A 17,474-nucleotide genomic window follows, 5' to 3' on the forward strand; every position below is an offset into this window, starting at 1 on the left:
AAACTATCCGGTCTCCAAGAAGTTTATCAAAGACTGAAATTTCAGATACTATAATTGAAAATAATAAGTTGTAGGGATACAGACACCCAAACTCAGATATTTGAATATTCCTTAGTCTTTATTGCGGTGTCTCTATAATACAGTTTTTTAACAAATCTATTCTATTGTGAATAATTGGACATGGTGTAACATTGGTCATCCTGAGAAGGATATTAACAGTTGATGCAGCTTAAAGGCAGTGGCAGTATTGGTAATTACTCAAAATAATTATTAGCATAAAACCTTACTTGGTGACGAGTAATGGGGAGAGGTTGACAGTATAAAACATAGAGAGAAACGGCTCCCTCTGAAGTGCCATTAGTTTTCGAGAAAGAAGTAATTTTCCACGAATTTGATTTCAAGACCTCAGATTTATAATTTGAGGTCTCGAAATCAAAACGCATACAACTTCATGTGACATGGGTGGGTTTTTTTTTTCTTTCATTATCTCGCAAGTTCGATGACCGATTGAGCTCAAATTTTCACAGGTTTATTATTTTATGCATATGTTTAGATACACCAACTGTGAAGGCTAGTCTTTGACAATTACCAATAGTATCCACTGCCTTTAAGTCTTTACTTTGGCCTTCGAACATGTATAGGGAGACCAGCTTTTTAGACTTTATTTGCCTCAATGCTGCATGCCTGGTCGTGGTTTCCATCTTGGTTCTTTCTCATTGTTGTTGTTGTTGTGTTTAAATTGTTTTATCATAATTGTATGACTACCATTAACTGGATATGGTCATGTATTGTTTTGTTTACACTCTGCTGCGCCTTGAACATCTGTTTGGATTGATTTGGCGCATTACAAATATATTTATATAGCGCTTTTATTCCAGGCCTCTAGGCGCTTTCCACTAAAATACGATATTTTTAAAACAACACTTAAAAAGAAAAGGCAGTCTAAAAAAACAAAATATAGATATAGTAGCTTTGAATTTTCTGATCAATCTGTGCTCACTTTTGTTATGCTGTTATGCATGTATGGCGTGATGTTTATGCACCGATAATGATAAATGATTCTACTCGGAATATTCTTAAATGCTAAAATAATTGTTTTGTTAGGTCATCACGATATAATACTCGAATAATATATGTATGTATTTTGTTTTACTAATAACTGTTGTTTTTGCATTATTTAGAGTTATAGGCCTATAAGTGAGTAAGGTCTTATGTTTCCCGTTAAAAACATAGCACTTCTATGACAACAAGAAAACTTGGATTTTTGTTTTTGCAAGTCTGTGCATTTAGATTCGAAGAACACTTTCCTTAATAGGCCTTTACATCGCGTAAGCAGACAAAAATACATCTGCAGTTGGCGGGCCATGAAAAACATACACCATTACTCTATGTACACACTAAATACACCCAACACACGGGGGATTTATTGCTGCATTATTGGGACATGGATTGGGGCGGGGTGGTGGAAGGAGGATGGCAAGTAAAAACATCATGTTACTCATGGCATCCCCATTGCTTTACTAAATCAAAGATACTATAAAAGGATAGTATCTTTGACTAAATACATGCTTGACTGAAAAAGAGGATAAACATAATAAGACCTTAGTGTTCTCTTCAGACGCTCATTTCAAAAAGTCAAATATAACCATCACCCCCTGACCACAAGAGTAAATAACTCTTTGAAAGCTTAGGTGAGGCCTTCCAGCTCGCACCATCAAACCTGTCAGGTAGTATCTGTTGACAGACAAGCTTCACTGGCATTTTTATTTGCCCAGCAGTACGTTATAGTATAATGTACATATGTATGCCAATGATTTGTTGATGCCATATTAGTATATTTATTATTTTGAGCAATTACCAATAGTAACGACCGTGATCATTTTGCAATGGTTTTTTTTTTTGCGGGTAGGCTGTCTGTACATTTCGTGAGTATGGATACATTTCCGATGTGGCAGGAGATAGTGTCCTTCCTGAGGGGAAATCGTATCTCCGAAAGGATCCACCTTCCAATACGTTGTGCCCATCCCCATCCCCACTTGGGATTGGAGCGTCTTGCAAAAAAAAACATTAATAAATATTGTTTGACAAAACAACCAGCCATGTTACGCCTTTGTATGCAACATGTTTGCGGGAAAGGAAGAAGAGTGGTCGTAAATACCGCATCTCTTTGCAATGGGTGTTTGTGTCAAAATGTAAGGGCATACCTGCAACTGTAGAAACGAGGATCTGTACTTCCAATAAACATTCTCAGATTGATAGGGATATTACTTCCGAGTAAAATTGCGGAACATGTCTAGAGCGAGTTTGGTTGGTGGAAATCGGACAGTAATATAACACTTTCCGGCAGGACCACCCGTTGACTCGTATACAGGACCTACTGTGAGCAAATAAAGTATCTGAATCATTTTGGGGTTTGCAGTAAACGAAAAAGCTATGTTTCATAATAGGCTGTTAAGCAAAAATGAAACAAGATGAATTAAAACAAACCGAAAGCCATATCTATTAGTAACTCTGAAATGAGTTAGGCCACAAACACTAATTGTTATGGATCCATAAATATTCTATTATACAAAATATATGTTGTTAACAATAACTGCAATAAATGTGCACCCCTAGTTTTTTTTTATAGAAAATAGGGTCAGCTGTTGCAATGAACTGCTTACCAACCGAAAGGACCTAAGGTATAAACGATTTGACCCAAGCAGAGTCTTTTTTAAGGCTAAATGATAACACAACTAACAAGAACAGGTAACTGTAATTATACAGTGTCATGTCGCACTTGGATACATGATGACTGTTTGTTGTGCTGTCATCTTAGCCTTCAAGAAAGACTCTGCTATAAATATGGTGTCGAAACTTCAGGCCATTAACTATTTTTGCTGTTAGTTTCTTTTAAGAAGTTAAATAGACACTTACTTCATGATATAACGATGAAAACTAAAATCAAATAGAACAATTGCTAAACCAGTAATTTTGCCACGTTGCTGGCACTGAGTAATCCAATATAAAGCAAGCTAATAAATAAAGAAGAGCACCGGCGGTATGGCCACGGGGTGGGGAACCGTGCCCCACAATTTCGAGAGGCAATGAATGAAAGTAGTAATATGTTTTCATTTCATGGTAGAGCGGGATTTGCTCTTATGTTAGCGGTCTCCCTATGATCAATTTGTCAACACTGTTATATATTATATTATACTAATATACAGCGGTCATTTTGGTGCGTCCCCTCATTGGTTCTATCTAATTGGCGCGATTTCGTTTGCCGTTGGTTTTATGAGGTCCCTGACTAGATTGACGTGTATTTAGATATAAAGTTGGGCTACATTACATTCATGCCTATATTTTTATGAGCAATTGCATAACGAACAAATCTGCGTACAAAAAATTGAAATGAACTCTGGACATTTTGTGTGAGGATTTATTCGTCCTCAATATTGATCTGGTTACTGAATGCATATTGTGCGTCTAAGATGGCTTCAGTAGCTGGGTTTTCGGGTGCTTCCTCGGTAACGTTGTTTGCATCACTCCCTTCATCGTCGGGTTCCTCGTGTAATTGGCTCATCTTGACCGGCAAGCTTGACGTGTTGGTCATAGTATCCATGGCAACTGAGTCGTCCGTTCTTGGCTTGCCACCGAATCCCTTGACGCTAAACCTGGTCAAAGCAGTAAACGAAAGACATTACGGTTGGATGGAAGAGCACTGAACATCTGTGGTTATTGTCAAAGACCAGTATTCTCACTTGGTTTTATCCAAACATATTCCTAAAATAACAAATCTGTAAACATTGGACTCTTGTCAATGAAGTTGTGTATTGAGTTGTGTATGGCAGCAATACAGTGCCGTGTATAGCTACAATATTGCATAGATCCTAAAGTTGTTTAAGGAAGCGTCCACATTGCCGTTAGATTGTGAAAATATGGAAAAAATTACAAACGCTTTTGATCAGTCCTTACAGACGCTTTTGTAGGCAACAAACACAAGATTACATCCACTCGCTGTCACTACTGGGTCATTATTCTTGAAACACACACCATACTAGTAGCCGTGAATTCGTGATATCAGTTGTTGTAAAGTTAACCAATAATATAATCAAATAACCCAAAATAGAAGAAGAACGTGTTACAAATGAAAAGCAATGAGGTCATAAATGTTTTGTGTGTGATGAATAAAGCCATACCTGACTTGTGATGGTTTATGGAGTAGTTGCTTTGAAGATGTATTACCAGCCCAGTCTTCAGCATTGTCAACATCGTCCATCTCATTGGACGCTGGGCGTCTTTTTAGCTTGTTCTTTTTGAACAGGGACTTTCTGCCAGAAACGAAGCTCTGATGCATCTGTTGGGAAAAATACAAGATTTCAAAGAATGACTCATTCTTTCGAAGAGGAATTTTGGCTGCAGCACCATCATAAAAACAACTTTATTTGGTCGTGAAAGCAAATCAGATTACGTAAAACTTGGGTCAATAACATAGTGATTTATAGTCAAATTGTGTTCGACTTGATATCTAACTAAGATTTCTTACCTCTCCAACATTGATGTACATATCTCCTTGGTACATCTCCGAGGAACGCTTGTCTAGCGCCTCAGAAGCAAGTTTATCGACCCGAGGATCGTCGTTCAGCACGGACATGGGACGCTGCTTCTCCTTGCGTGGGCTCCCGTTCTTTGGTGTCTCGTCATCGTCGTCAAGACGCCAGCTATCTGGAAAGTTGCTAAGATGTTTTGGGTTTTCGAAGGTGTCCTGGTAGTCCTGAAGGGGATCAACGTTGAAGAAAGTTGCCATCTTAAAAGGAAACATGTCATCTAGGAAGATGATGGCGAGGCCGGCAAGCGATGAAACGATTCCTGAATAAGTTTGTTAAACAATTGAACTTTTGAAAAGCTGATTTTTTTGAAAAACTACATTGAAAGCTGACATTTTGAAAAACTACAGCTTTATCATGTTGTTGGAAAAGTGGCTTAACATAAAAGTTTGAGGCCTTTAATATGTAGGATAATGATAATGACATCGCACCCCCATTCATTAAAATATGGAGGTATGTTGTATATTAACGACAGTCGACACAGTCTTCCAAAGTGAAAATAAAAATGGCTGCCAATCGTTCTGTCTTGACATTTGTTTTCCTTCTGTTCTATTGTTTAATATCCTTAAAGGACTCGGTCTGTACCAGAGTGTTGAGACTAGCAAGCAAAGACGACTACCCTCGCGCCTGCACTCGTGTCTTACCTCCAACCATGCACAAGTAGAAAGAACCGCCTTTCGAAAACACCAACACTAAACAAAATAGAAACATTACAACAGTAGTTAAACTGCGTGTTCAATTAATGCTAACGAGTTCTAGTGTTAACTAATTGTTATTACCATAATTAGACAGTACTTTCCCGAGTCCTGTGAAAAATATATCACAGGCATGTTACTCGCAGCGCTGGTTACTCGGGTGGGATTCGAACACACGACCCTTGCAATTCTAGAGCAGTGTCTTACCAACTAAATTACCGAGGTTGCCCGGCAGCTAGAGGCAGTTCGAATCCTATGTTTTGGCAGCGGGTACCGCAACACATCGGTGTATGGGTAAAAACCAAAATTAATGTTATTTATCCCTTATGCAAATTTGACATCTATTATGTTATTACCATGTTCAGCACCGAAGGGAATGATCAGTTCCGTCGAACCGTATCGTATGAGTGAGTAGATGATGTTACCAGTCAATAGGCAGCCACCAGTAAGGAGCAGGAACAACCCGCTGTATCGTACCACCATGAAGGAAGTAACTATTGCTATCACCCATAGTGGGAACGCAGTCCTGGATCAAAACAACAATACACACTGCAAGTTACGCTCGTGTATCTCAACCATACGCCATCAAGCTATTTAATTAACAACTGTAGGAGAACCAATCTTTGACCATCTTTTGGACGGTAGCCCACTGATGCCTCACGCATATAATTCTGTGCTTGGCAGATATTTCTGCTCGAAAACAGTTTTGAGAAAATAGACTTAGCTTCTGCAAACTACTCAGCAACCAAAAGAACCTGTGTGTTATTTAAATGCAAACAAGCATTGGCTTAAAAAAACAATTGTGTTCCGTAAATTTGCATCAAATACACTGGCCACCTTTAGTAATATTGTCAAGTATAGTCAAAGGCCAGTCTTCTCACTTGGTGTATCTCAACATTTGCACAAAATAACAAACCTGTGAAAATTTGAACTCAACTGGTCGGCGAAGTTGCGAAGATAATAATGGAAGAAAAAAAACCGTGTCACACTATGGGTCTCGAAATCAAATTCAAATATTTTAGTGGAAAATTACCTCTTTCTCGAACACTATACGTTATTTCAGAGGGAGCCGTTTCTCAACAGCTCTATACTTGTTACCAAGTAATTCTGTATGCTAACAAATGTTTTGAGTAATTACCAATAGTATCCGGTGCCTTTAAACAGTTCGTCTTATAACTTTGAAACTAATCATTTCCCACGTGAGTATATCTGTTGTTTTAGCGTGTCTGCTGTTTCTATACAAAAGCATCGAGTCCCAGAGCTGAAAACACGGCATTGTTTGAATTTTCTCTTTAATCTAACCAATACTATTGATTCTCTATAAGTATAAACTCTACATCCTTAACAAAAACGAACCATAGCGTGAGATATGTGTAGAAACCAGCCAGCCTGTATGTTCGGCCCCAACGGATGTCCTCTGCATCAAACACGAAATACTCTACAATCCACAGAACGGGATAGGGCTTGCCGGACCACTGTGCAGCGCGGAACTCCTGGTTGATGCGACCGGCTAAAAAACAATTAACATTATCTCATATTGAGCTGGAAGTTCATCAATAAATGTACATATATTATTAGAGAATTCCACACCGCTAAGAATTTGCCTTGGACAAGCTGTATAGGGCCTATGTTAAAAAGGAGTCGACATGGAGTATTTCAATGCACATTTCAGTTTCGATGAGTCCAATTTGTTGCCAACAAAACGCACATCGATGTCTGCTCGACCGGCACACTAGCTCCTTTTGGGAAAGCTGTGTTGAACTCGAAAAACAACTTCTTTTTGTTTAATTAAACGCAGGTAATTGGCCTCAACATCGCACGTGAATCTTTGAAATTGAACACTCTCGTTTGAAAGTCTGTTTCTGTCCATGGTAATGTTTTCGAGAAAAATAGCCATGATAAAATATTACATTACTTTGTTACGGCATCTTTGTAGATCTGGGATGTTCGGGTTTGCTTTATTTGCTTGTTTTTTTTTCTTTTGTGTCCCTTTTTCTTATAACTTTGAAATACAGTTAAAACCTTACCGAATTGGCTGTATCCCTGCCTGCCCTGTCTACAGCAGAAAGTGAAGCGTTCATTGTAGTTGATTCTTTCTCCTTTAACCTCACCATGCTGTGGGTATTCCGGCACACCTTAAACAACAAGTAATTATGATAAGTGGTCGTTGTTATTTTGTTGCATACATTCGTAAGGGTTTTGATGCATTTTCTGTTAATTTGTGGTTATTCATTGCTATTATTGTTGTTGTTGATGCCGTCAATTACCTATACCAAATGCTACAGGGAAGTATCTACTTCAGTCAGGGTGTAAACGCCATGTAGGAGCTAGCTCTGTCTCTCCAGATGTGTCATTATAGGTAGCCCCCGGAATGCGTCTCCGGGGTGAAGATAGCGGCAATAAGAGTTGGGTTGGTGCAGATATTCAGAGATAAATCGTACTGGTTTTACTCGCTAGTGAGAAGTTTGATAAATTTAAATTTTCAGTTTAGAATGTTGATCAAGGTAGATATCGACAGCAATGTTTTTGAAGAATGTTGTAAAATAGTATTGTCTTGAGTGGCCGAGTTCCGTTGAGTATGAGATTGAACCAGATTGAAGTGATTTTTGCGTCGTTGAGCCCAGAAACGGAAGTCAGGAAACAATAATAAAACATGAACGTACACTCTAAAAAAGAAGTGTAAAAACTTGCTGAGTAAATGTGCTGGGTACGAAAGTTGAGTAACTTCTTACGCAATGTTGGGCTATGTGGCTTTTTGGCCAGTACTCTCGAGAAGGTAATTTGTACCTTTTTAAGTTGCATACAAAAATTCGCCAGTGAAAGCAACTTATGGGTACAAAAACACATTTTCCTCGCCACAGGGTCAAGTTTACCTTGAGACGTACTAAAAAAAGCAGGACATGCTCTTTTTTGTGGTAAAATGTTGCACGTAATTGGGTAAACTGCTCCTCGTGGAAACCATTTTACCCATCATGCAACGTGCACATTACACACGGACGTATACAAGTGGCAGGCACAAGTCACAATCAAAGGTGGATGAGGTGGACATAGTTCTGATGTTGCAGGTCGTTGATGTTCTGATGTTCATTTAACCACAGTTGAGAGAATTTTGGCATTATGTTTGAGGTACAACAGTCTGTTGAAGTGAGAAATGCATCACCAGGAAATACGCGGATAGCAGCTTCAATTTCGTCAATAACAGGTTTGGCAAAACCAAACGGCTCTTTTGAGAGCCAACACCGCTTATAAAAAGAGATTGTTACTTATAGTCTGCTCGCGAGAACTTTGTTTTCGTTTTCACCCCCTGAATGTACACAAACACTCCGGTCGTTTTATGCAAGGTGGTTATAGGGTTGTGATCACCATATATTAATCGGATATTATACTGTCCAGTCCAATTCAATGTATATATGGCTTTTTTAATTTTTTAGTAGTGTCCGTTTTGCTGCCAAAATGCACTACTTCTTTTTTACTCAACACTTGGGGTTATGGTACTCAACTACTGAGTAAATGGGTAGTCGGTTGTTGGGTACATTTTGACACAACAAAGTTGGGTAAGAAATTTGACGCATAGTTGGGTAGCCGTTTTACACAGAAATTGAGTAAATTACGACGCAACCCCTGTTGCGTACCGTTTTACCCTCCAAACGACCATGTTCCCTTTTGAACACCACAAAGAGTAAAATTTTACGCAACATTGAGTATTTTTTTCTTAGAGTGTACATAACTACGATTTATCGAATGGTCCGTGTATTATTCTATTTCTACCTTTTTTATGTCAGGCGATTAACTGTGGGGATGAAATCATCATCTGCAGTTGTCAGTTGCAATCGATTATTAGTTAATTTCAGTCTAAAACTTGATGAGAGATTCAATTGCAGTTTTGCAATAATTTGGACGGTAAACAACATGATGTCAGTAGAAGGTTAATAACAGTATTCAATATGTTGCCATCGTTATTCTTATTCATTTCCTCCATTCTTTGGATGAAACTAAAACAAGGAAAAACGCACTTGATGCAAGTGTCTGACCACTTCAGAAACCAAAAGAGATGACGTTTGCAATTTATAGCGTGGGAAGATAGCGTCTTTCGAAACTGAAGCTAGTCAAACACGATAAATTCTCAAGAGAAAGTTTTATAGTCTAGTTTCATTTTCCCTGGTATAAGGAAGTATTATTTGGTTCAACAGCACTCAGATAAACGGAATATGACATTGTCACGCAACAGCCTACAATTCTCATCATGCAACAAAATGCTGACTCAATACAACGAGTCGGTTTTCATGAGTCATTTATTATTTTTCTTCGATTCATCTTGGACGAATGTATTCGAAACCTTTGAGCTTATGTCAATTTATACAAATACATAAAAAACCAGGCCTTGTTGCAATTATAGTGTTATTATTAATATCAGTACTGTTATTATTATTATTATTATTTTTATGGGAGGGGGGTTCTTAACGTGGGCTTGTCCTTATAAACAACATAGATTTATCTGCAAAATGCGAGGTTGATTTTTGTTCTTTATTTTGTGTATAGGTCTAAGCTCCAATATAAGAGTCCGGTAAGTACATACTTTGACATTTCACACGAACTATCAACAGTTTTCTGAAAAACTTAAGACGTATTTCAGTTAAATTCCGGTCGTGAAAAGAGTTATTTCTTTGGTTAGGAATGTTTCTTCAACACGTATAATAGTATGTCAATTGTTTGAATAGGGCCTGGGCCAAATTATTGTATTACTTTATTCTACGTTTTCAAAAATCCTTTTGCATTTTGTATTTTACACAAGCGATGGCAACAAAATAAGTTTAACCTCGACTTTGTTTTGATCGAACCCACCTTTGAGTGTGATGTTAACATTAGTAAGTCCAATATGTACCCCTATATCAGCCTCGATCTCATCCTTGATAAAGGCTCTGTACTGTGTAGTGACGTTATGCTGCACAGCAGACTCCCAGTCTTGACCATATAAGGATACTGAACATAAACAAATTGATTAAGTAATTATGATAACGAAATGTTAAGAGCCGCTTGACACAAATGTATAAAATACGGGAATAAGACTGGAAATACAGAAACAAAGCGATTAAAGGTATATTAACAATGGGATTAATAACAGCGGGATACATTGGATTGACGATTTACATTCAAACAGTTGGATTAACTAGTTCGATAACTAAAACAGATGGAACAAGTTTGATCACAATAGCAGGTGTGATGGATAAACGAGTTTGATCATCCAATTTAACGAGTTAAATCAACAACACGAGGATTAATGGGTTCAAGTTGGGGGCCACGAGGCAAACCAGTTAAAAACACTGGACACTATTGGTAATTGTCAATGACTAGTCTTCACAGTTGGTGTATCTCAACATATGCATAACATAACAAACCTGTGAAAATTTCCTTGTCACACAAAGTTGTGTGTCTTTAGATGCTTGATTTCGAGACCTCAAATTCTAAATCGGAGGTCTCGAAATTAAATTCGTGGAAAATTACTTCTTTCGCGAAAACTATATGTCACTTCAGAGGGAGCTGTTTATCACAATGTTTTATACCATCAACCTCTCCCCATTACTCGTTACCAAGTAAGGTTTTATGCGAATAATTATTTTATTAATTATCAATAGTGACTACTGCCTTTAACAGCAATGCACGAATGAAGTCAATTAAAAGTTCAATATTGACCCAATTTGTGTGGCCAGCACTACTGAAGTTCTCCTTAGTTGCATATAAAACCGCCTGAGAAACCCATGACATTCATGGCATTTTACAACAGAACCCAATAGTTTATCACAGAGACGACCTGCCATATTGAAGGTACAAAAACATAAGCTTTAAATCAACTTACAGAGTATGGTTGCACCAATAAATGCGGCGATGAAGAACCGAATAGCAGCAAATATTCCCTACATATTAGACAACGAAAACAAATACAAAAGTCTGAAATCCCATCCAACTCTAGTATTGTGACAAGTTAATGGTAACGTTACTTTAAATATCTACTATAGTTCCAGGTTCTTTTAAAGAATTGTTCAAGAATTGTAAGAGTTCATTGGTTTTCAATAAACTCATCATCTAACCACAATTAATAGGCAACGACCTTTCTGATTTGTTTTTTAGAAATACCTTGTTGTCATTATGCTTGCCCATTCATGTGTTCATTGGTGCAGTCGAAATACGCTATTAAAATGTTGTGTTTCTTTATTTTAAAAAGACCCCGTGTTTTAACGCTAACATTTTCTAGGAGGACCTGTCACATGATTCTGAACTGCATATCGTAGGGGTTCAAGATTTTAACTCAATGGTTAAATTAAGATACACCCTGTAAAGAATCTATAAATCCCAACTAAAACACTAGGTGCATTGTTTGTAGAATCGAACTTACGTTTTTCCCACGTATTCCGGGCAAGATGACGACGAGCGAAATGCTCACGATGAAAAACGCGTAGACAAATCCAGCAAAAGTTACATCAGCGGAAACGGCTGTCTTGTTTTCTTGATATGCAGTGGCCCGTCCATCCTCTCTGAAGGCACTATAAGGCGTACCCATGCTGGACAAAACGAGCACTTTAAAGTCCCGTTCGAAATGTTAAGATGAATTCGAAAAGGCTAAAGCTCTTCCAACTGGAAATCTCTAACTTTGATCTTCATCTAAGGTTTATGGCAACTTGGTACACTATTCACTCTGAGCTGTAGGTGGTTTTATGAAGTACAGAGTGACATCTGTAGCATGGGGGAATTTAAAATGTAATGAGTTGCAGTTTTGTTTGATAACCATAGAGACATCTGTCAATCAATGACGAGTTGACCAATTGATGACGAGTTGACCGCCTTTAATAGTCACTGCGCTTGTGTTGCACGTGTTTGTAGGTGATGAGCTTGGTAGAGGGCGTGTTCAAGTCAAGTGGGTTATGCGGATTGATACTGCCAAACCACACAAGTAAAAGGTCTGTCGGTCAGAGTATCAAAATTAACTATTAAGCGTGTTGATTGTTTGAAGATGTTCCCGTGAGAATTAGTAGTTACATCGTTTGGGATTTCCCAAGACAAGACTTAGAAAACAGGACCTGTGGGCTCTATTTACCCACAGGATCCCACATACAGCACGCTTCTACCTTCTACCCAAGATACACAAGCCCAACAACCCGGATGCAACCTAGGTAGACCATGGAGGTAGAATTACCTCCATGGGTAGACCCACTGCCGTCGATTTCACAAAACTCTTCATAACTTAGGATTAATATTATGACTTAAAACGAGTCCAAACCCTGCACTGTATCATGCAGACCTTAAAGGAACACGTTGCCTTGGATTGGACGAGCGTTTTGAAACCGCTTGTTATGAAATGCATATGGTTAGAAAGATGTTTTAAAAGTAGAATATAATGATCCACACATGTATCACTCAAAATTGCACGGTTTTCATTTTACGTCGCAAACTAACACGGTCGGCCATTTATTGGGAGTCAAAGTTTTGACTCCCATAAATGGCCGACCGAGTTTGTCGACGAGGTAAAACGAAAACCACGCAATTTCGAGGCATATTTGTGTAGATCATTATATTCTACTTTTACAACATCTTTCTAACCATATCGATTTTATAACGAACGGTTCCAGGACGCTTTTCAAAAACCAACTCGACCGATTCAAGGCAGTGTGTTCCTTCAAGTTTAATCCTAATGAGTTACTCGTCCTAACTCCAGATAAGACGAGTCCTAAATTATCGACGGAGTATGTCTGCATGGTAAGGGTAGCCCTACAGCGCATTTCCGAGATCGTTGATAGCTTCCTTAGCCCTTCCTATCCCTTCTTTATTAAATGATACCAAAGACTTCCTCCACAAACTAGATGAAGCCAAACATCTATTCCCTGACTCTGCTTATCCAGTCACTTTTAGACTTAAGATGTGTCATGACATGACATGTTGTTTACTAGTTTCCAAGTTGTGTGAAGTTTTGCGGTTGTGCGCCTTGAGTTCAATATTAGCCACTTCTACACACGAGATCGTAAAGCTTTCAGAGTTTTACTCTCCAGATTCTCTTATTTTGATCAAGTTTTTGCCGTTTTAAGGAATCACACACAGTTGTTGAATTACATAAACATAATTGATATATAAGTTAAAGGAGCTGAAGAGAATTAAATCAGTTGAACAATTTAAAGCAGCTTTCTTCGTCAATTTTATTGCAACAACGTGGTTAAACTTTATGATCTCGTCACAAGATGTGTAATCATTGTATACTTACATTGGGAAGGCATGGTTCATGTGTTTCTGCCATCAAGGCCAATAAACAATCCCGCCCCTACTCATCAGCCAAATTCTCACTAAGAATAACTTGTTATTTAACACAGACAAGCATTTCCTTACATATACAGGACTGCCCAAATGGCACCCTCATATGCAAACCCATTTTATTTTATTTATTGCCACACCTTTACGCTCCTCTCACACCTGCAAATATGAATATTTGAAATTCGCGATGAATTCGCCCCCAAATTGCGATTGGATAGTGAATATTGTCTCGGTCATCCCTCAACCTCTCATTACCAATGTCTTACGAATAATACGCACGCTTTTATACCAACGTTACCAACGCATACAAAAACCAACAGCAACATTCGCTGAAATTTAGAAAGCGCTTTTGAAGTTGACCGATCATCTTAAGGAGGGGGAGGAACAGCTTGTGAACGTTCCGATTTTGTCACAAAACGCTCACGAACACACGGCGGATGTTGCGAAGTTAGCGCAGTTGTCAAATATTTTCATTCGTAAGCACATTCACTTGCGTATTCTCCACAGTATGAGAGTAGCATTACAAAAGAGGCCCGTTCGCCCGGAGTTTGCGTGTTTTCCCTGACCTGCGAGCCCACCCCATCGGACACCCCACCCCACTCACGGGGACATCCAAGTGCTGCTAGTCGGTACAGTCGATGCATCGCGATGGTCCGGTGCCGAGGCCCCCGTCTTTCAATCAGCTGCTGCACGCCGGTGTCACGGTCTCAGATGTCAGGTGTGCTAAAAGTTCCGTGTGACGTCACCGTGCATGTATTTCCGGATGCCGTAACATGCTGTCGTCCCGTGCTCTGCTGCCGCCGTGTAGAATTTGAGGTCTCGAAATCAAGCATCAGAAAGCACACAACTACGTGTGACAAGGGTGTTTTTTCTTTCATTATTATCTCGCAACTTCGACGACCGATTGAGCTCAAATTTTCACAGGTTTGTTATTTTATGCGTATGTTGAGGTACACCAACTGTGAATGAAGACTAGTCATGACAGTTACCAATAGTGTCCACTTTCTTTAAATATATGTGTCGTAATACAACGAAACTTAAAAACTGTTCCTGGTGTCATGCTTTAATCAATGTTTAGTTTTCGATACTTCTTGCGGATACCCCACCCCACCCCACCAAATTTGAACTCCGTCACTATTATGTTTTGGCTGCAATAATCTTTGGGCATAAGAACTCCTGTCTGTCTTCACACGGGAAAGTTGCCCGGGGACCGTACTTGACCAATCTGCTCCTTCAAAACCAGAGTTACTATAAAATCCAATATGACTGCTTTGCCCTACCCTGTGTATACAATTTTTATTTTTCGAGCCACCCCAATAAAGCGAGTTTGTGCGTCCACTTTTTGCGGTTACCTGAGTGTGCTGGTGCAAACGTGCACCCCGTCACTTTCACATTTTTGCTGCAATTGATGTTTGTTTGACCAAATAATTACGTCATCTTTGGACGAACAAGTTGTTAAGTATTGCGTGAGTTGGTTATGTTTGCACGCGGAATACCTCCCCCCCCCCCCCCCCACACACACACCCATTATCTATATTCAATTATAACACCCCTTGCAGGTATTGTGCCTGCTCATTGGTTTAGAGCGCGTCACATGACATGTCTTAGTTTTGCTAGACGACGGCCGTGTGATAGAGCGTCGGTTTGCCATGCGCTAGTCCGAAGACTAGCACATGGCGCCGTGCGCTAGTCCGACAGACTAGCACTCGGCGTGCAGTACCCAGACGTCCGTTGCGTGTACGAGGATGATAAATTAATAGTCTGTAACCATTTCGGATTGTCCGACACTACATGCAACACAGTAGGTAAAAGTGTTTGCAATCTGTGTTCGCGTCGTCCGTGGAATGTAGCATTCAGGTCTGTAACTTAATAATAATAATACAGGTTTTAGAAATGTTTGGGGTGTTATAAAACAAATATTGACTGCTTTTACTCGTGCAATGGTTAAAAACTATGACTCCCTCGGTGATCCCCGGAGCGTTCTATTTTCCCTCGGCTTCGCCTCGGGAAAATAGAACGCTCCGTGAATCACCTCGGGAGTCATAGTTTTAACCATAGCACTCGAAGCAGTCAATATTTGTATACTATGTGCCAGTGAAGCAGCCGTGTCGTTCCTAGCAGGCTGGGAGCATCCCGCCCACTGGAACTATGTAGTTGAGTAGAGACCCACGCAGAAACACATAATTGACATAAATCTTGTGTCACTTGCTTTAAAGACACTGGACACTATTGGTAATTGTCTTCTCATTTGGTGTATCTCAACACATTTTTGTGCATAAAATAACAAACCTGTGAACCTTTTAGCTCAATTGGTCGTCACATTGGTTGTCACAAGTTGTGTGCTATCAGATGCTTGATTTCGAGACTTCAAGAGGTCTCAAAATCAAATCCTGGAAAATTACTTCTTTCACGAAAACTACCATACTTTAGAGTGAGCCGTTTCTCACAATGCGTTATACTATCAAAACCTCCCCATTACTCGTTGCCAAGTAAGGTTTTATGATAATAATTATTTTGAGTAATTACAACTGCCTAGGGTCTATGTACTTTTTGTAGGGCAAATAACACAAAGTTTTTGAGAAATGAGTAACAATGTAATTTTCGTCACACTGACCACGAGATGGAAATTATTTAAGCATGTAAAAACGTATTTTCATGATATGGTTTTACTAATTCTTCAAAAACTACAGCACCACAGCAACTATTATTTTAAGGTATTTTTCTACTATCATTATCTTCAAACGGTGTAAGCTTAATGTAAATCGGTGGACATTGTGTTTTGTGTTCCAAAAGTACCCAAGTCCTTTAATGTGGTCAAACCGAGGCTGATGGTTCACAAGAAAGCCACTATTACATTGGCCGTCACATTCTGTAAAAGATCCGTAAGTATTCAATAGACCTTATGCGCATGACGTAATTTCAGTAGGGCGCCCTCACCTAGAGGTCAAAAGGAGGTTGTTCACATTGATCTCCATTATGTCAGTATAATGGAGATCAATGGTTGTTCATTGGTCAATACTGTGCGCCGCGCGTACATATCGGTGCGTCTCGGTTGTTTCGTCACCGTTTTCCCTCTAAGATGGCGGCTGGATGACGTAGATGCATATAGACCATGGGATGGGTATTGAAAAGGGGCCTATTTTGGGGGTTCCGTGGTCCCCGTCTCCGGACCGCATGAAATTTGACGCACTAGTGTTTTCAATGGTACTGAATCCGAATTTAGTTGTTGCTAAGCTCTAAAACTGCACAGTTCGTGAACAGACCAATTTTTGGGTCATTTTAGGCCAAAAACAGTATTTTTTGATAACGTCTGTTTACACTGGGACTATTTACCAATGGTTCACGGCAGTGCAAGAACCTTTTCCAAGTGTTTAATGTGAACGAAGTAAGTTTTCCCCCTTTTCTGTCGGATTACATGCAAAGGCCTACAACAAAAACCCATGATTTTTATTCAAGTACAATGCCATTTGTTTTTCGTTGCTACAACGTGCGTGTGTTAAAGTTGTTATTATCACACGCGCGGCCGAGTTATGGGACGCAGACGCACTATTTTGTTCGTATTTCCACTCGCGCTTGTGTGATGACTTATAATTTTGTCGAACAAGCCTACAAATCGGCATTCTTTTATTCAGGGGTTTGAAGAGTTACACTGTACTGTTATAACGGTACAGTGTGTGAACGAAACAAGATAATGCTTCACCCACATCGCAGGCTTCCGAGGATTTTTAGATCACGATTTGTCGCCGTTATTGTTTGTTTTCGGAATACGGTGCAGGATTTTCGCCGAGCAACAGCAAAAAATGGATGTTCTGTATTTTATTTCATACCTACATACAAAAATTGCGTGGTCCAAAAGTGGGGACTACGGTTTGAACAATTCTAGCGATCATCCCATGGT

At 39.3% G+C, this 17,474-nt stretch overlaps 1 protein-coding gene across 1 annotated transcript; it reads right to left on the bottom strand.

Moving 5' to 3' along the window:
• Nucleotides 1–344: 344 nt before the first annotated feature.
• Nucleotides 345–12,003, bottom strand: LOC139942196 (dual oxidase maturation factor 1-like). Its single transcript, XM_071938965.1, has 10 exons — nt 11,673–12,003; nt 11,136–11,193; nt 10,124–10,261; nt 7,309–7,416; nt 6,638–6,791; nt 5,638–5,807; nt 5,231–5,278; nt 4,526–4,848; nt 4,179–4,336; nt 345–3,653 (listed from the first exon to the last, which is right to left on the bottom strand). Exons 1-10 carry the CDS (start codon nt 11,835–11,837, stop codon nt 3,419–3,421), a joined length of 1,557 nt encoding a protein of 518 aa, XP_071795066.1. The 5' UTR covers nt 11,838–12,003; the 3' UTR covers nt 345–3,418.
• Between the last annotated feature and the right edge of the window lie 5,471 nt (nt 12,004–17,474).

This window comes from Asterias amurensis, chromosome 9 (genome assembly GCF_032118995.1).
Source record: "Asterias amurensis chromosome 9, ASM3211899v1".
Taxonomy (NCBI): Eukaryota; Metazoa; Echinodermata; class Asteroidea; order Forcipulatida; family Asteriidae; genus Asterias; species Asterias amurensis.

Coding starts and splice junctions, on each gene's coding strand:
- LOC139942196 (XM_071938965.1), bottom strand. CDS start 11,837: ATGGGTACGCCTTATAGTGCCTTCAGAGAGGATGGACGGGCCACTGCA. Junction 11,194..11,672: donor CCGGAATACGTGGGAAAAAC/GTAAGTTCGATT, acceptor TCTAATATGTAG/GGAATATTTGCTGCTATTCG. Junction 6,792..7,308: donor GCAGGGATACAGCCAATTCG/GTAAGGTTTTAA, acceptor ATTGTTTTTTAG/CCGGTCGCATCAACCAGGAG.